The sequence below is a fragment of the Miscanthus floridulus genome, chromosome 11 (assembly GCF_019320115.1).
Source record: "Miscanthus floridulus cultivar M001 chromosome 11, ASM1932011v1, whole genome shotgun sequence".
NCBI classification, from domain to species: Eukaryota; Viridiplantae; Streptophyta; class Magnoliopsida; order Poales; family Poaceae; genus Miscanthus; species Miscanthus floridulus.
The window spans coordinates 49,422,803-49,443,218 of NC_089590.1; the positions used below are offsets into that span (position 1 = coordinate 49,422,803).

At 44.4% G+C, this 20,416-nt stretch overlaps 1 protein-coding gene and 2 pseudogenes across 1 annotated transcript; 1 reads left to right on the plus strand and 2 right to left on the minus strand.

The window, feature by feature from the left end:
• Window positions 1–2,433: 2,433 nt before the first annotated feature.
• LOC136491912 (protein RETICULATA-RELATED 1, chloroplastic-like) lies at window positions 2,434–3,345 on the minus strand (annotated as a pseudogene).
• A 1,117-nt stretch (window positions 3,346–4,462) lies between these two features.
• On the minus strand, window positions 4,463–7,222 carry LOC136490637 (glutamate decarboxylase-like). Its single transcript, XM_066486849.1, has 7 exons — window positions 7,119–7,222; window positions 6,772–6,976; window positions 6,369–6,569; window positions 6,031–6,245; window positions 5,682–5,935; window positions 5,513–5,565; window positions 4,463–5,418 (listed from the first exon to the last, which is right to left on the minus strand). The coding sequence occupies exons 1-7, from the start codon at window positions 7,208–7,210 to the stop codon at window positions 4,972–4,974; spliced, it is 1,467 nt and encodes a 488-aa protein (XP_066342946.1). The 5' UTR covers window positions 7,211–7,222; the 3' UTR covers window positions 4,463–4,971.
• A 2,990-nt stretch (window positions 7,223–10,212) lies between these two features.
• LOC136490636 (deoxymugineic acid synthase 1-D-like) lies at window positions 10,213–14,667 on the plus strand (annotated as a pseudogene).
• The last annotated feature ends 5,749 nt before the right edge of the window (window positions 14,668–20,416 follow it).

The window sequence follows — 20,416 nt, forward strand, 5'->3', positions numbered from 1 at the left end:
TATTGACCAAATATTTTTGTCACGGTAAAATATATGAGTCTACAATTATACCGTAATAGCAAATCATTGAGCGAAAGATAATTTTATCTCTAATTTGAAGAATAAGGCCATGTTCGCTTCTCTTATAATCTGTCTTTTTCAGCTTGTTTTTTCAGCCGGAACAATGTTTTTTTCTCACAATAAATCAGCTAGAACAGTGTTTCGGCTTGTTTTTTTAGCGAAGCGAACAGAGCCTAAATATTGTTCTTTCAACTGAACCATCCAAAATACATCAAAAGAAAATTGATCATCCTGTAAATTTTGTAAGCATCAATCAGTGACCGATACAAAAGGATCATGTCTAACATTGATGAATATTAGAATAATTTACATACCACTACTTTGTAAATAAAGTAGTTCTGATTGCCTCCACTGCCGGCATGTGCTAAAATCACCCGGCATGTGCTTACATGATCAACAAAGCAGTAAAGCACCTTAATCCTTATCCTGAAGGCTTTCGTATGCAATTTTGACAGTATCCATCTTTGTCCGTTGAAAAGGAGTCGGTTTTAGGCTGCAGTAGATGAACAAAAAGAAAATTTACCAGAATTTTGACAATGGTCAGACTAATCATGACAAGGAGCTGGACCAAAAACCAACATCATGTCGAGGATGAAAAAGTAGTGTATTATCTCAAGATATAATTTCAGATTGGTAGTAAATCATTTCATATTTGGCATATTAACAGATTGCAAGCAGATAAAAAGTAACACCACAATTAACAATACGGAGTATGCAGAACATACATTGACTATGGTCCAAGTATACTGCCTGTGCTAAAGCTACGGTAACATTTAATAGTGCAAATTAAACAACCAAAATATGACATATACTGTCCCGAAGAAGCAGATTTTAAGCATCACAACATGTATTAGTAATAAAGCATAGATGAAATATATTTAAAATTCACATAAAAACGAACAGCTGAAAGAGTAAAATAGGAAGGTATCTTATTTCTAAGGTTGAATATTCATCGAACTGGATTCTGTAATTGCTTATTAATTCAGTTGGACTTTGGATCCGAACCTATCCTGCTGGAGATCACCATAATTTTTTAACAGGAAGATTTGTTTCATTTGTTATATTGATCACCATAATGCATGATGAGGTACAGAGGTCAGCAACATACCATTTTGTGCTTCCAGATAATTATCAGGGAGTGTCTTTCTTCAAGATTATTTTACCCATGAGGATTATTGAACAATAGGACAAAAATATAAATCTCTTCTAAAAAAATCATGTGCCAAAGTGAACACTTAGTATCAAACACCTTGTATATCAGTATGAGAGGATCCTTCTGCACTTAGCATGTACTGGAAATCAATACTGAGTTTCAATGCCCGTGCTAACGCTATGGTAAAATACAAAACAAGATAAAATTTGTAAAAACTACCGCCAGTCTCTCTCACTTACGAGCGGTCCCAGCGAAGAACGAGTCGATAGAGGTGACGTCCGGGGACAAGGACCTACAATAGCTGCTCCAGAACTGGTGGTGCAATATTAACACCAATGCTTGCATGAGAAGGACCCTGTGTGGTTTTAAAAATATTGAGAACATATTCTTGTAAATGAATCATCCAAAAACAGGATCATTGAGAACCAAAATAAAAGAGTTAATAGGTCCATCCATGTTCTAAAGAGTATCTGACAAGTTTATTTAAACACTATATCATGTAGGCAAAGGTAAAATAGCTAGCAACCTACAACATATCATGTGCATATATGCGCAAAAAAAACATATCATGTGCATATATGCAGAGAGCAAGCCATTTAATCAATTTTCAGTCAGTAAATTTTTTCAATCTCCTATAGCCCAAACTAAGAACAAATTCTTTTGTTGCATATATAAAAATCTAAACTTGCCAGCAATTGTAAGCTGCATAGTAAAAATTCTGGGGAAAAAATCAGTGTGAAAAAGAAGCTAGAGGTACCTGCAGATAGCCCTGGGCCTCATCTCCATCTTTGTTGTCACCATTTATCCAATTTTGAATCTGTACAATTTTTTATTCGCTTATAGCCCGATATGAGAACAAAGTATTTTGTTGCATAAACAAATCTGAACTTAAGAACAAATGTTGGCTGCATATAAATTTTTTGGAATAAAACAGAGTGAGTGAAAAGGAAGCTAGAGAATGAAGCATGTACGTTGTAGACTAAATCGTGAACACCTGGTGTGCTTGTAAAACACTGCGGTTTTAAAATCTTAGTGCCATTCATAAATAGATTTTTGAAGTCACAGCTCTATTGCTGGTTTAGCAACATCTCCATTCTATTTCAATTTCATAGATGAAAAAATGGTCATGGGAGTGATATACAAGTTAAACAGACTTTCGAATTCAATTATTTTTCATGGTGTGGTACAAATCTCCATAGACAACAACTCAAAATGAAATTTCACCTGCTTCGCAAAGATCCAACCATCCTGCTGAATCTTCCAAAGAGCCCCGCTGAAGCAGATGGCTTCTCAATTCTCACATATGGAGCCAGCAGCCCCACAAGTGCAATATCAACTGCTGCACTAACAAGAAGGTCAGCAACATATAGTTTAAACTCCGCCCAAAAATCCTTTCTCCTCTTCTGCACCTCCGCAAATGTCGTGCAGCAAGAGTCGATCACAATCTGCATTCAACCCATAACGCAATTGTTAGCAACAGCAGAACTACTATCTTCTGACCACTTGAGAAAATAACTGACGAACCGCACCCACCTCGGTGCCAACTTTGAAGAGGAATGATGGGTCGCGAGCGTCGAGTTGCGGAGCATCGAGAAAGTGCGGAGCATCACGCCTAGCGGCCACGGAGCGGCCTGCGCAGATCAACATCAAAGGAATGAGGAAAAACAACCACGTTCACATCTTTCAGACAAATTCCCAGAAATTCAAGGACCTGTAGATCGAAGCAGCAGATGCCAGCGTCCTTGGCCGCCTCCACGTTGAAGCCGAGCAACGGGCCGAACTCCGCGTCCTCGTAGTCATCGTCATCCTCGCCACCCCCGCCGCTGCCTTCATCCTTGCCTCCATTCCTGCCGGAGTCATCCCCCGTGGTTCCCGGCGCCCGATCCGTCCCCGGCGGCGGCTCGGGGGATGTGCGGCGTGGAGCAGGAGAGCGAATGCGGTTTGGGGAGCAGGGAGACGGGCTGAGCCGTCTTTAGGGGAGGCGGGGCCGAGGGCGTCGAGGTCAGCTCACGACGGTCACAGCCGGCATGGTCTGGCGGATCCGGGAGGAGGCGGCCAACCGACGGGATCAACGGGAGCTTGCGTCCTGATGGTGCGTTTCCTTTTTTTATTCCGTGATCGTAGCCTTCCATCTCTGCTCGCGACGGTGTGTGCGTTCAAGCGCGTTTGAAGCCACGCGTGCGTGCCGCACCACGCGGGGTAATGTGCGGTGTTTGAAGCCTGGCATCAAATATCAAATATCGGACATTGGCTCGGGATTGGATCGGGGTTCGGAGTTTTTAACAGAGACGATTTGCTGTGTGCATTTTTCTGGATACACAGTGGTTGAAGGCTCTCAGCGTGGGACATTTTGCTCGGAGGAACTAGGATAGTTTTGATTGGTCTATTAGATGTACACTAGAGTATGGCCATCGGTCCTTGGAATATTCATTGGAAAAGAGACAGGAGACAAGTATTTGAAGCTTACAAGGGAGCATGTGTTTGTTGTTCCACCCAGCCCAAGTCCGAACTCTATAGAGGCCAATCAGATTGTCAATAATAAAAAGTGCATAAGAATTGAGCAAATGGTACTGCTTCTGAATTGGCCAGATGTTGTGTGATGGTGCACTTCCAGACAGCTTTCAAACTCTGATACGAACCCTACAATTGCCTGCATCGCTTGTCTTATGAGCCGTACTTTTTCAGCGAAGAAATAGTGTTTTCCTGTCACAATAAATCAGTGATCAATACTTTTCAGCTTGTCTTTTCAGTGAAGCGAACAAGGCCAGCAAAACCAGCAGGTGTCGAGTAGCTTCTCTTTGAAGACATAATAATCATCGTCCAGAGAACAACGAACAAATAACACCTTGTTACCGTCCACAAGTGAAGACTCACACCAACTTGATAGTTACTGATATAGAAACTGCATTCTTGTAGTTACTGTGACTTTAGCACTTTCATCTGTACTAAGCAAAAACAACACGCTAAACATAGCATGTACATCACCTGGAAGTAACGCGTACCAAGGCTTCCAATGGTCCCCACTGAGTTCAAGATTGAGGACCCATCAAAGATTTATGCATTGAACGCTCGACGGGCCTCATGGATGTTGATAGCACCATAGAACAGAAGAGAACTCATTGAGGAAACAGAGTGAACGGTGGTGGTGTACCTGCTTGGCATTTCTTCAGACACCAGCCGAGCGTTCAATGAAGTTGATGAATGCATGTTGGAAAAGGCAGTCACTGCAACTGGTAAAGGCTGGACATGTTTTGAGGCGACTAGGAACAGAAATGTTGCGATGGGCATTTCATCGAACAAATTGTGGACATAGAGGTTGACTTGCACCAACGCCATCCAAACATACTCCTAGATGACATATAACATCCGGCTAGTCTATGATCAAGATTGTGGGATTCTTCCTCACTTTGATGGCAAGCCACCACCACGAATTTATTTTCTTGAACTCCTGAGCAACCAGAATGTGATCAGAGTCCACATCGTTGGTTACTGATCTAAAACCCATGTTCACTACTGTACTTCAACTTGAAATGTGTGTATATATATGCCTACATCCTTCGGATTAACAAGTTTTCTCATCAATTGGTGCGAACAACCGCGCACAAATCGAAACAGACAAAATGGGAGCTCAAATCGAATCACTCAACGCAGACGTAAACCAAAAAAAGATAAGAAGAACTGAGTTCGTGATGTGAGAACATCTCGCAACAGGAATGTTATTCCTCCCGCAGGCCGCAGCGCCCATCCGCCGCCCATCATCAGCACACCATGTTGCTCTTCTTCTTATTATTGGCGACCAGCCTCCGCCAGAAGGTGGTCACCTCCTTCTCGATGTCGTGCACCGACTTCTTGGGCTGCTCCGGCGCCTTCCTGCCGGCGTGCGCGTCCATGTCGGCCATGGTCTTGCCCAGGTCCGCGATGAGCCGCTCGGCGAGGCCGCGGCTGAAGTCCTCGCGGATGACGACGCGCATCACGGCCACGTGCTCGGCGTCGGCGGGCATGGTGTAGGCCGGCACGATCCAGCCGAACCGGCGGAGGCTCTCGGCCACCTCGAACACCGTGTACTTGGAGGAGTCCTTGAGCGAGAAGGCCACCAGCGGCACGCCCGAGTCCTTGGACACCACGTCGAAGTAGCCCATGTTCTCGATGCCCTCGCGGAGCACCGTCGCGTTGTCGCGGCAGTTCTGCATCACGTCCTTGTAGCCCTGCCAATTGATCATGGTGCCGAAACGGCGTCATCGGTTACAAGCCCAGCGAATTTAATGTCGTCAGTAGCATAATGCAAGCTGTTGCTGTTACCTCGAATCCGAGGCGGATGAGCTGGTAATACTGCGCGATAATCTGGCTCGAACCTGTCCAAGAGAGCAGGCATAGAAGATGAACTCACTGTTGCTCAGTGAAAGCCTGAAAACAAATTCAAACAGATGCAACAGAGTTACAGAAGAGCGCGGAGCCCGCGGGTACCTACCTTTGGAGAAGTTGAGCGTGAAGGTGGGCTGGTCGGCGCCGAGGTAGTTGATGTGGAAGATGAGCTCGTCGGGGAGGTCCTCCTTGCTCCTCCAGATCACCCAGCCGACGCCGGCGTAGACGAGGCCGTACTTGTGGCCGCTGACGTTGATGCTCTTCACCAGCGGCAGCCGGAAGTCCCACTCCAGCTCCGGGTAGATGAAGGGCGCGATGAAGCCGCCGCTCGCCGCGTCCACGTGGATCGGGGTGTCCCACCTGGCGGAAATTAACCAAGCCGGTCGATCGAGATCAGTTTAGGCCCGAACCTCTGCATTGGTTGAGAATGAGACAATCGGCTTCAGCGCGCGCACCCTGTCTCGGCGTTCTTGGCCGTGAGCAGGTGGTTGAGCATCTTGACGTCCTCGAACTCGCCGTTGAGCGTGGAGCCGAGGATGGCGGCGACGCAGATGGTGTTCTCGTCCACCATCTCCGCGGCCTTCTCGGGGTCCATCACGTAGTACCCTTCCTTGAGCTTCACCTCCTTGAGCTCCACCTCGAAGTAGCGCGCGAACTTCTCCCAGCACACCTGCAAGCGCACCGCGTGCCAGCCCCAGCCCAGAGATCATTCATTTGGTTTAGTTTGGCATGGCCAGCAGCTCGCTCATGCATGCCCTGAAATGCCGACAGACGATGCATGCAAGCAATGTACCTGGACGTTGGCGCCGGTGACGATGTTGGGCTTGTCGTAGGGCTTGCCCGCCGCCTTCATCTTGTTCTGCCACTTCCTCTTGAACGCCAGCCCGGCCAGCATGATGGCCTCCGAGGAGCCGACGGTCCCTACCCCAACCGCCGTCTCGTCGTCGCCGATCGGCACGTTGAAGAGGTGCGCGATCATGTTCACGCACCGGTTCTGTTCCATTCCAAGTACAGTTAGATTAGATTAAGGCCTCGTTCGGTTCTGCTGGAATGGGGCAGGAAACTATTCCGGGTTGATCAAGATTATGTAAATTAATGAACGATTCAGGTGGGAATGGTTCCAGGGATCCGTTCCCTGACAATCGAACGGAGCCTAAGCATGTTGTCAGTCAGGCCGCGCGCGCGCTTGCAGTTACCTGGAGCTCGGTGGTGACGGGGTACTCATCCATGTCGACGTAGTTCTTGTTGATGGAGGACTGGATGAGCTTGTCGCACTCGGGCTCCATCCACGTGGTCACGAACGACGCCAGGTTCAGCCGCGGGTTCCCGTCCAGCATCAGCTCGTCGTTGATGATCTGGTACGCCGCCTCCTTGGGGATCGACTGCTCCGGCATCTTGAATCTGCAGCAGTGACGACGGCACGCACAGGGGGCCCGGGCCGGCGGATCAGTCCCGCTCCGGATATTCAGCTGAAAAAACCAGAGAGGGACTCCGGCCGCAAATCAATCAAGCGGCCGGCGCGTCAATGAGGAGCAGGATATACCTCGGGAGCGCGGTGCGCACGTAGCGCGACGCGAAGGTGGAGCAGTGCAGATGGGACTCGGCGGCGTTCGTGTTCGCCGTGGACAGCGCCATTTCGTCCTCTCCCTTGGCCCTTGGGGCTCAACGGCGGCGGATCTCTGGCTTTGCCGTTGCCCGTAAAGAGCTAGTTAAATTTGCCTTGTCTGAGATGAGAGGAGCAGATCAGAGGATGGGGCAGAGAAGTGGCGATGGTTTTTATAAGGAGGCCGTGGGGCATGGCCGCGACGTGGTCGGGGCGGCATGGCTCTTGCCGAGACGAACGGGCGTGCGCCCCAGACGGGGCGCATGGCTTTCGGCACTGAACTCGGGTGCGTCTATCACGCCCCGATCTGCTTATCGCAATTCTTTGCACTACAAGTCTACCACTACAACAGTACAAGGCTACAACTATTCTAACTTGAGTTGAAAATCATATGGACGGTTCATTATGGAACACTGGAACACTGTTCCTCAATGGTCCTGTGTTTGGATTCGGTGACTAAAAATTAGGAGGTGTTGCATGAGATGTTTGGATGCTAATAAAAAATAAATTACATAATCTATCAGTACTCCATGAGAAGAATTTATTAAGCCTAATTAATCCGTCATTAACACATGTTACTGTAGCACCACATTGTCAAATCATTGAACTAATTAGGCTTAAAAGATTTGTCTCGCAAATTAGTCACAAACTGTGCAATTAGTTTCATAATTAATCTATATTTAATACTCCATGCATGTGTCCAAACATCCAATGGGACAGCGACTAAAATTTAGGAGGAGGAACCAAACATCCTCTTACAAGAACCCATCTCTATCAGTCGCTATAATTAAAATCACACGATGTGTCAACCTAGTGTAATTTAGCATAGTTAACTCAGGTCTTAATCTTAAACTGCATACGAAAGCAACACATATTTGGGCTCATATATATACTAGCTTCTTATATCTTATTTTTGCAGGTACTAGCTCCTAATATTTGAAGCTTTAGAGCATATTTTTTTCCTTGTGGCTTCAGACATCTATTAATGAAGATGCATCGGACCACAGTTATTACAGAAGATAGCACATGTCTCAATGTGAGCCTATATTAGCAAGCTAATTAAAGTAATCACAAGCATTTCACCGAACATCTATGTGCATACTAGAAAATAAACCCATAGTATCAGTTCTTCAAATAGAGTGTTGGCCAAACTTCACAATAAGGAATGTACTTGTAAAGATGAGCTCACTAACACATCAATCCATATCATCATGTCAAAGAACCTATGTACGCCTCATATGCCAACTCAACAATACGCCATGAACGAAATAGCACCAATAGCAAGCAAAAACGTGAGCAACCAACATGTATGGCAAGATAAATACCGAATCAAGTGTAAGACACCAAGATTTACGTGGAAGCAATCCACTAGTAGAATGAAGATACCAGATGCTCAAATCAGCGTCAAATGGTGTCAATAGGAGCTGCAACATCACACTCAACAATGAAACATGCCGCTAAAGACACACCAAAGAAAACACCAAACTGAAGAAAAAGAATCAATTCAAGATCTTTAAAGTGCAGCTTAAGTAATCCTCCTTCCGTGGCTTGTTTCGTAATGTCTATATGACCCGAATCCAACATAGGGGAAAATAAACAACTCCATGTTTTGTTTAAAACTCTAACCACCAAACCAAGACTGCTGGTGTGAGCATCCTCACTTCCACCTAAATAGATTTTGGGAATATGCTAGATACCAATAGCTAATAAAGAATCTAAATTAGGCAGCCATAGTATACACACAAATAGCACCGCCACACAAAAGTCCTTCAAAACAATGCCTCCAATAAGGATAGGACTATAGTTGCCACTGTCGCTTACTTGAAAATAGAGCAAAGTTTTCACCTAGAGACCCAATGGAGGGGTAGAATGGGATGTAGTGGTGTTGTCTCCAAGGAGGATAACAACACCCAAAGATGTCAACACATCGTTGACGTTGAGGTTGGCACAAAGACTAGTGTAGCTTTCACCAGCGCACACCAAAGCACCACAACAAACCCATAAAGTCAGCGAAGCACATCACATATATACCACACCATCGTTGAACACTGGGGACATAGCACCCAAAGCTCGAAGATGCCTAGGAGCATGCATACCACACCATCACCGAACGTCGAGGCCTTGGGTGCCTAGCCATGTCGTGCATGACCGGTATCATTGAATTACACCTGTGACAAGGACAACGACAATATAGAGACAGGCCCTACCGGGAACAAGCACACGATAGAATGTGCTGGTGACTACCCACGCAGAGGTAGGCCAGCCGCCCTGCCTCCATCGTGACCCATCTTGCATTTTGGTATTCCCTCTATTCAAATTATAAGAGAGTTTTGATTTTCTAGATATGTATAAATGCTATGCACTTAGATATACACTATATCTAGATACATACCCAAATGTATCTAGAAAAAGCCAAAACGTCTTATAATTTAGAATGGATGGAGTAGATGGCTATCCTTCTTACTATCAGATGCTAGTAATCTAAAATAAGCTACTTTGATTTGAGGATCAGTTTGGTGCACCTCTGCTTTACTAGTAGAACAACTTTTCTTGACTTCGGTTTCTCGAGAAGCTCCTCTGGTGGAACGGATTTTGATAAAACAACTCACTGTGATAGATTAAAATAATAAAATGTTCATTAAACTCTTTTTAAAATGTTCATAAAACTCTTTTTCTTTTTGGCCTAGGCAGCCGGACTCTTTTTTTTTTTTTTTGAGAGGAGGCAGCCGGTACTCAATTGACCGACGTGTAGCTCCACTAGTGTGATAACGTGATTGATGAAAAAACAAACAAACTTTATGTTAAAAAAAAGAAAAAAAATACTTTATTTATACCGTACGCGGCCCAATGGGCTAGATTTTTTTGATTTGAGGAAAACTCAATGGGCTAGATGCATTACCTTGCCTAGTATGGTCCGTACCTGGGCCAGGGAAGCCGGGCTGAAAGCTCAAGTGCATGTAACAGAATGATGGGCTTTATTGGCTGCTGGTTCTAGTCCGACTGGCTTTGCCACTGGCCACTGCCAACGCATGAGTGGAGACTGGAGAAAGAGCAACCCCAGTCCCTACTACCCTAGCAAAGCCGGCACAGCGGCGGTCGGCGAGACACGTGCGAGCGGCGGCGTGAGGGAAGGCGGGCGGGATGAGAGGTATCTAAAAGCAGCAGTGGCAGATTTGCGGACAGTGCGGTACCAATAAGCGGCTGCGGCAGCATAACCGGCACCAGGTCAAAGCGACGACTGAGCAGGTTTCTCCATTATCCCATTTGATAAGTTGTACTACCTTTTTAGTCTGATGCATAATTGCAGCTACGCTAGATGCACAACTGAGGCGACCCGCTGTTGTATTCGTACCAATGTATGCGCCGGCTCCCAGCTCTCTAATGGGTGAACCTGTTTCTGGTTGTTCTTGTCTCTTAGAATAGGATATCTTAGAATAGGATATGCTTTACTGAAGCACAGGAACTGGCTGTTGAACCAATACAACTCACCTTATCCATAATTTCCACCCGTTGATTATTCATATGTAGTTTGGTGGAATACATTTGAAGGCCCAAAAAGCTGTTGTTGCCTCATAACCAAACTTCAGGCTAGTACGTTACTGGTATGTTTCCTCCTATTTTCTGTGTTCGATTATTGAATCCTTATGATTTTATCACTAAATTTGCTAGCTTTGATCCATATATCGGTATATGACGATTCATACATGTTTTTGAGCTATCATTGGTGCATCATCTATAACCAGGCTACTGTCATGGATTCGTTGTTTTTTTTTTCACTTTGATTGTATTGTATTTATGTATAAATTTGGCTTTAATGAGGCTGTATCATGTAGGCTCTGTATGCATATCCTGAATTTCAGTGCTGCATACACTATCTACACGGCCCCTGCCACACTAGATAAACACAGACAAACACGCAAGCAGCAGGCCATGTCATCACCAGCAGCAAGGAGCATCACCTGCTACTCCAAAATTCCAGAGTTCTTGGTGGGCAATATCGGGCAGCCAATGCCAGCAGTGGGGCTTGGCACAGCGTCACACCCATTTGTGGCGGAGGACGTCAGGACCGCTGTGCTCACTGCAGCTGGAGCTTGGCTACCGCCACATCGACACTGCGGCACTCTACGCCTCTGAGCGCGTTGTCGGCGAGGCCATGGCTGAGGCAGTGCGGCGCGGGGTTGTGGTGTCCAGGGAGGAGTTGTTTGTGACATCCAAGGTGTGGTGCACACAATGCCATCCTGAGCTTGTGCTCCCGTCCCTCAAGGAGAGCTTGATGTATGTTTCTTGAGCTTGATTCTGCTTCTCTCTTATTTTTAATCTAATAAGAAGCAGAGTCAAATGTTTGGTACTTAATCAATTTCTCACCTAGGTTAGAATGCAAGATTTTGGTGTTCTGAACCCGTATGCAATGGCTATCTAATTGCTTGCTGTGTTGTAGGCACGAAGGTAACAACTATTATTTTGAGTTGAAATCCAGAGTTCAAATATTGTGGAATTTGAAGCTGGAAAACAGTTCACAACTAGAATATGAAATTGACTGATTTGTGTCTGAATCAAGTTATTGGGTTAACGGTTATTCACTTATTCAGTTATTCTGCAAGTCTTGAAGTTTTAAGTGCAAAAAACATGTTTGGAAACAAAATATCTCATATCAAACGTTACAGTTTACACAAAAAGCTAATATGCACAACTTCAATTGTTATTCCAATATTCCATAGATCTCAGGGCATAAAAGTTACTCAGAAATAATGTTATATTCAGACATGTAAATGGATTTAGCATTACAATTAAGTTCTTGTAGTTTAACTTTAACCAATTCTGCAGTTCCTGGCATTACCCTATACAATGATGGATTGATGTACTTTAGTGGTAAGCAATATACATATCACTTCATCTGTAGGAACCTTCAAATGGAATATATTGATTTGTACCTGATTCATTGGCCCATGGCTATAAAGCCTAGCAAGCCTCATTTCCCAATGAAAAGGGAGGACATTGTGCCGATGGACCTTAGTGGTGTATGGCAGGCAATGGAGGAATGCCATCGACTTGGCCTTGCTAAAATGATTGGTGTTAGCAATTTCACAACAAAGAAATTGCAGGAGCTGCTTGCCATTGCAAAAATTCCCCCAGCTGTAAATCAGGTTTGTGCTGATCAACTGGATAATCCTAGTGGCAATAATCTGCTGGATTCGTGCTGTTAGCATTCACTCTTTTTTTAAGGAATGTTGTATCCATTTTTTTATCACTACCAATCCACATGTTTTATACCTCATGTTAAAGAAAAAACAAGTGATTTTACTATATTGAACTTGGAGTCAATTTGCATTTCTATACGGCTGTATATGTTATACCCTCAAGCCTACCATAGTACCATGTCACCTCAAATATCATATCATTGATATTCATGCATGTGATAACCTTTGCAGGTTGAATTGAATCCCACTTGGCAGCAGAAAAAACTAATTGAGTTCTGCAATGACAAGGGTATTCATGTGGCTGCTTATTCTCCCCTAGGAGGCCAAAGAATCTCTAAAATGAATCCAATACGGCAATCTGACATTTTGGAAGAGATTGGAAAGGCTAGAGGGAAGTCAGCGGCCCAGGTATGAACTGTATTCTCTCATTGCACATTACTCTTTTCATTAAAAATCACTTTTCTCAAGAAAATCAGGTCATTGAAGGCTCTTGCATATGTATTGAACCGGTGTAAGCCTCGAAAAAAATGTATTGAACCGGTGTAGTACTTTTGATGACTTTATGAGGATTGTTCACTTTGTTTTGGTTAAATGAAATGTTTGTGTGGTTTGGCATGACACCTAATATGCTCAGCTTATTTGGGCAAAGAAAATTTTTACACAACAGCACAATAAAACAGTCTATTATAGATTTAACAAAAAGTAACAGAATTATGATTAGTACTGCCAATCTGTCGCATTCTTTTGGTAGGATTATGTGATTTTAGCAGCAGAACTGATTCCCCCTTTGCCCCCAGATTTCACTGAGGTGGATCTACGAGCAAGGTGCAAGCATGGTTGCAAAGAGCTTGAAAAGGGAGAGGCTTAAGGAGAACCTTGGAATCTTCGATTGGGAATTGAGTGACGAAGATCGGTTTAAGATTGGTCAGATAGCACAGCGCAAGTTGGTCACAGTACAGAATCTCCTGTGTCCTGAAGGTATCTCCTGTGTGGATATCTCGGATGTTGATGTTCTTGAAATATAGCTGTGATCTCCATCTATTTGCAATGGGCAAAAAAAATTGGAGTACATCATATTTGATACGTCAGAAGCAGGTAACCTATCTTTTGTTCATCAACAATAACAAAAGCCTTTTAATCCCAAGCAATTGGATAGGTTAATCTTTTGTTCCCATGACCTCTTTCTTTATGAAAGTTACCTGATTTTGCCCTGCATAATTTGTGAACGCTAGATAAAATACAACAGTTTATCCTAGCATATATACCATCCAAGATAATTTTTTAGATTGAAATATGTTTTAGAGATTACCATTGAATCGTAATGGGGTAGCATTTTTTTTGTTGAACTCATAAGCATGCTCTTTTCCAGGATTCATGCCACCAATAAACAGTTCTTTTATTCGGTTCTAAATATGGTAGTGGCAGATGCTCTAGGATTCTGATGTCTACCAACACGGCAACAGTTCTGCACTTAGATGTTCAGCTCATTAAACATCTTCGATGAAATTCCTTGGGTTACTTCACACAGGATTTTTCTATCAACGCCTTAATCCACTAATGCTGTTGCTGAAAACTATTAACTGATAAACCATGCTCTAAAGAGTAAAGAGAGCTGTAACTTTCTCCCAAGAGAGAGATGAAACTGTGCACTTTGTTTCACAGTTCACTAGTAAGGAGTAACACATAGTTTTGTGGTGCCCATTAATAAACTATGTTATATTTCTTCTATTATACCATTAAATTTATTTCCTCTTTTTTTTTTGGTTCAGAACACAAATGTAGCAGGTATCAGTAAAAATTTACTGGTAATTCATGAGGAAGAGACGGGAACAGATCTCACCAGTTGACGCAAAAATTGGTTGTAATAGTGACGGAACAATCTTTAATGGGAGAGCTTGTGATGGTGGTGGTCATTGGTCAAACGAGTAAAGAGCATGCACCAATTTGGAGACGGCACTTTTGTTTCTAGATAGAGGAACCTTTGTACATGACTACATGTAGCACACGCAACTGTACGTTTGGATTTTTTTTAAGAATTAAAGCGGCCCTTTTATAGAAAAGAAAAACATAAAGCGTCTGATCAAACAAAACTTTAAAATGACAGTAAAAAATAGACAAAATTGTGCTCTGGGACACTGAACAAAGATGAAATTGGTCAGGTTAGATGCAAACGCCAAAGTTCGTTAGGTACTCCATTCCAAACTGTAATTTTGGAAATTTCAGATACATAGCAAAAGCCAAAACGATTTATAATTTGAGATGAGAAGAGTATTATTATAAACTCATGATCATTTATTGTAGGACACTGTAATGATTATTTTATTAATTTCTTGGATCTAAAGAGAGAGAACATGAATAACCATTTTTGTCCTTATCTACATGACTACATCTTCGCACTCTCTTTTTTGAACTTAACAGGGCAGGTGCTCTGCTATTTCATTATAGAAGAAAGTAGTTATAGTATTTACAGGAATTCACGTGGTATGTGAGCATGGAGGACAAAACTGATTGAACCAGGGCGAGTCGCCTGATCTTGTTTAGAGGCGTCCCTGCCAACTGGGTAATTTTACGCTGTCTCTATGGTTCATGTGGCAGGCGTCCAATATGAAGATGGAGGCCTAGATATTTTCTGGAAAATTGATCTTCTTTGGAACGCATGATTGAAAAAAATGCAAGAATAAAAAAAACACAAGAACGAGATAGGAATCATATGCAAAATTGAGGAATAAAAAGTACAGAAATTTTATAGAAATAGGTGGTTGGATCAACTGCAAGAAAAACACAGGAAGCAAGAAACATATGGTTTCAGTGGATGTTTTTTTTCTATGGTTTTCCTGTGAAATCAGGCACAAAGGAAAGTTTTCTGCGTTTTCTTGTAGATGATTCCCGCGAACCAAAGTGCTACAGTACTGAATCCTAAAAATATGAATCCTACATTTTTCCTTTGTTTTTCCTGCAATCCAGAGAGGGTCTAATTGTTCTATCACTTGAATTTCATCATCGTCGCAGTTAATTCGATAGAGTTCTGACTTGGGAAATGGATGTTGCCAAAGGCATGTAAAATGCCCTACATCATCCTTTTTTTTTTAAATGCGCAAGAGCGCTACGTCATCCTCATATAGGCCTGTTCGGGGATTCGTGTCCGCCCTGATGGGGCTTAGCAGTCCAACACTGGTTTGTAGTGGATTACAAGGATAAACAGTTGTGGTGACAGTGGGTCGCCCGGTCACGCCATGTTTGCTCGAATCCTAATTGTTCCGTAGAGTTTTTGCACATATTAGTCTGCAACCAGGTTTGTGCAGTATAGTTTGCTCATGTTAATTTGTAACCATGTTTGTGTAGCATCTGCTCATGTTTGGTTGTCTGCATAAACTTTATGCATGCTTGCACAACGCAGTCCTAATGCTGCATTAGCTGGAATGTCAGATTTGGTCATATTAGATAATATAGGTTTACACAAGTTTATACACACTAAAAAATAAAATATTCTCATCCTCGTACCTCTTCTGGGAACATGAGATCTCAATAGAATACGAAGGCGACTATATGTAACAAAATGTAAACAACTAACCATAATTTTATCAAATACGTCTTGTTTGTGTAGAACAACCAAATACTAAAACATTGCCTATGTATATGCTAGCTTATGTTATGTTGTATAAGGTTTAATATAGACGGACTAATGCAAGCAACCAATCGAATTCATAACTTCTAGCAAATAATCCCATCAGACACCATAAAAAGATTTGACGATATCATCAAGTTTCATTAGCTACACTAGAAACTTTTGTGCGACCTTGCGCGCCCTATCCACCAAACTATACAGTATTTTACTCCATGAGAGGTTGTTGGTAAATGAAATTGACCAATGGTATGAGCTGAGCTAATTGAAGAACATAAAGCTATTATCTAGCTACAATATCCAACTGACGAAATAGCAGGTTATATTGTATCGTTGGACCAAAAATAACACAGAGACCATTTATTTCAGTACATACCAAAAGTAACACTGAGACCATCTATTCAAGTACATACGTAGTCTTGCAGCCATAGGGTTCTGTCCAACGACAGCCCATAGGATTCTGTTTCTGTCCAATGACATATTACATACACAATCAGAATTCATACGTAGCAAAGGTTCTGTCAGTTCTGAATACTAATCCAAAGTAACATCCTGTACTAAAGCAGATCTATGATACTAATAAGAAAGGAAGACACGATTAGTAGCCAAGAAATTTATAAAAGTATTCAGTCGACTATAACTGAAGCAGTTCTTTCCAACAGTATACAAGATGCGATTGCTACGAATATGAAGGCACGACCTTGGCTGACCTTGCTTGCTTGGTATGGTGGTCTTCGCTAATAACAAGTGAACTTTTGAGCATTGAAGGGCTATCAGAGAGAGCACTGTATGATGAGCAATGGATGACAGTCAATGGTAGCGAAGGGCTCATAGCATCTCATAAAATGTAGGAGGAAAAAACAAACATGTGAAACATAAATAATAATTAATACAAAGGGGAATGCATTGGTTTTCCATAGTCAACACGTATTATGGAAGGAAATAAGTAGATAATATTGTGGTGGTGAAGGCTACATTTTTCTTTGTAGCACTCCTCTATGTCCTGGTTGTAGAGCCACCAGGTGGGTTTATACTGGGTCAAGATCTGCAGCAGGCTGCGATTAAGCTTGTAGATAAATATTACCACTATATTTCAGAACCTGAATAAGAATGACAAGTAGCAATGGGCATTCATGCTTTTCCTTTCCCCTCTCTCTGGACAGTAGCTGCTTACAGGTGTTTCCTGTATCTCATGTTATTCTATTTTGATGTGACATGTAAATTCAAGCAAATGCTAAGGGTAATACAGTAGGAGCACTTGACAGAAATCAGCATCATAGAGACACTTAGGATTAGCTAAGGAATCAGTCCTAAGGTACAAAAGAGAGGTATGTTTATCTAAAAACAGAAGTTGTTAAAGACCAAACCTTTTAAATTTTGGCAAATAGAAACATCATGTGTCAGACGCATTTCATCGAACATATACTGCCGTTCCTGCCATGGGGGCTTCAACTGCATTTGGCAACAGACAAAATGACTATGCAGACTACTGAAAGTTACCTCCCAAGCAGACAGGCAAAGGGACGTCGTGCTTGGAGCTGGAGTGACACTGCTTGGCTTTGAGGTTGATGCCGACCATCCCCTACGGGCTGAAGCGCTGGAGGACTGCCTCATCATGTCGCGGATCTGGATCCACAGAACCCTCACCAGCGAGTGCATAGCCGAGGAGCATGAGCTCACTCTGTAGATGCAGAGCAGGTGCAGCTCTAGATTTCGACCTCCAACGACGCATGGGGGGGAGATGGGCAACAGGAAGGGTACCTGGAGCTCGGCCGCCTGAGACAACAACTGAAGCGGCTCGCCGTAGATCTGACACGCTTGGAGGACCCGTCGCCCGCGTCGCACAAGATTGCCTCTGCCTACAGGAAGGCCTGCTCGTGGATGGCCAAAGGATACACTGCGAAGGCCGACGAGGTCCAAAGCGACGACGGCGGCGTTCGAGCAACACGTGAGCCAAGCAGGAGAGGTGCGGCATTGCGAAGAGAATGGGGTAGGGCTGGGGCCGCCGAGGGGTTCTCCGCAAAACTTCCTGCGGGCGTTTTTTGCAAAAATAATGAGAACCTCATTTTCCTTCTTCACATTGAAATAAATTTTAATAAAGGGGTCTACACGAGAATTAACTGAACGTGTATACTGCACATCGGAAGAATAATGAATCGCAGGTTGATTTCCAAGAATACTGAGGGTTTTTCTAAAAAAGTGCCAGGACGCGTGTCGGCATGCGGAGGCCACGCCGGACGCGTGAATCGCTCTGGTGCGAGGAATGGGTAGTGGCCTTTAAGGAACCTGATTGGTGTATGGAGTGGGTTAAAATTCGTTTAGAACTACTTCTGGAGTTCAGAATAAATTTAGCAATCTAGAAATCAAAAACTAAAAATTTGAAATCTAGATAACACCGCAGACTGTTAGCATATCTTACTCGCACCTGACGCCGACACCTAGTCCATTAGTCCAGCACAAAGGCACATAGCGGTTGACCGTGTAGACCATGAGTCACTTGGGTCCATTGGCTCTGTTTGTTTATCTTATAATTCATATTTTTTAGTTTTTTTTTTCAGCCAGAATAATATTTTTCTGTAAAAAAGTAGCCGGAACAGTATTTTGGCTTGTTTTTTCAGCGAAGCGAACGGGACCAATGACGACAGCATAGTCAAAATGCGAGGTCACACTCGAAACCTCACCACCCCGTTGTTGGACCTCCTTGACACACAAGTGATCCACCGGGCCCTGATCTCTAACTACTTCATGATTAACATGTGGGACATGTCCTTGGCACCACCATCCGGCCAGCGAGTTCACCAGGATCGACCCATGTTTAGCCGCCCCCTACTCAAAACTTCCGGTTCTGCCACTGAGCATCGGAAAGCGCCACTGTCGGGTTCATAAATTCGGGGTCCCTCGCGGACCGGCTTCCCCGCAAAAGCTTGGCCCAAGCAGACAGCACGCAACTCATGGGCCGACCCAAATACCTGAGCGACGGGGCGGAGGAGTAATCCAATCTCCGACCGGAAGGTCAGGCCGAGGAGGAACAGCGCCCGTTTTCTGACTCCGGCCCACCTCTCCGACCGGAGCGCTCGATTCGGTCGCCAACCCGCCTCCGGACGACCTCTTCGATCGGAAGGCCTGGCCAAAAGCACCGCATCCGACTCTGACCCCGCACTCTCCGACCAGGGATACGCCTGACCCCTGCTCACCGCTCTTCTCCGACTGGCACGATCAGAGCCGACTGGGATCAACTGACCGGGGACGCCCGCTCAGTAGGGACCAGAAGACGTGCGGAGAAAAGCGAGGCAAGGCGCACAAGTCAAACCACGACACAAGGGACCGTACCCTACATGGAACAGTACTCTGCGACCGTCCTGACACAAACAGTGTTATAGGCGCCTACATTTCCCCTATAGTATTGTGGACACCATTAAACTCCCATACGGTAAGGTTCTCCCCTACATGCCTCTAGGCATCGACAGTATTATGGGCGCCGGGATTTACCGTACCAAGTGCATATGGTGAAACTCCTCACATGCCTCTAGACATCAACAGTATGTGCAGGTACCGACATCTGCCATACCCAAACAAGGACGACGGAACCTCCTATGTGCATCTGACATCCAACAGTGTTGTGGGCGCCTACCATCATCCTGTATCTGTCGGCGTGGGCAATAAGGCTTAGAAGCATTCGTACTCTCTCTCTCTCTCACTTGTAAGGCCATCCCCTTCATCTATAAAAGGAGACGCGCTCTCTCCCAATAGACCAAGTTGATTCAAGCTCAGTGCCTTGAGATTCATTAGATCGATCAAGTTCACTAGCTCACAACCACAGAACCGCCAGGTTCGGACCTCAAGCGCACGCTTGAACACTTAGCTCATAGCGGAGCTCCTGTCGCTCTCGGCCCTTTCGTCTGGAGCTGACCGGACCTCTTGTACACCCTATCTTTCTCCTTCTCGTTTGTAACCCCACTACAGACTTCGAGCACCTGGGCTCAGGAATAAAGTCACCGACTGACTCAAACTGGACATAGGGCACGTTGTCTGAACTAGTATAAACCCTGTGTCATTGAGTGCTAGGCCACCTCCGATCACAACGTATGATAAAACTACAAATATTTACGTGTTGGTCACTTTCTGCACCAACAGTTGGCGCCATCCGTGGGGAAGGCGCTGTACGTTCAACACTTTTTTGGTCATCAGATGGCCCACTTTTCTACCACCCTCGCCGTGACGGGCTCGGGCGATACGATTCGCTTTAGCTCGCTGGAGTTTCCCGCACTCTCACCTGTTGGGATGTGGGTTCCATCCGTCTTTGAGCCATCCTAGGCCTTCCTCTTCGGAAGCCTAGACTTTGTCGTCGACCGGCTCGACGTACTACACCTCTGCAAGGAGGCTCACGTTCCGACACCCGTCGGAGGGGCGCCCTCCAT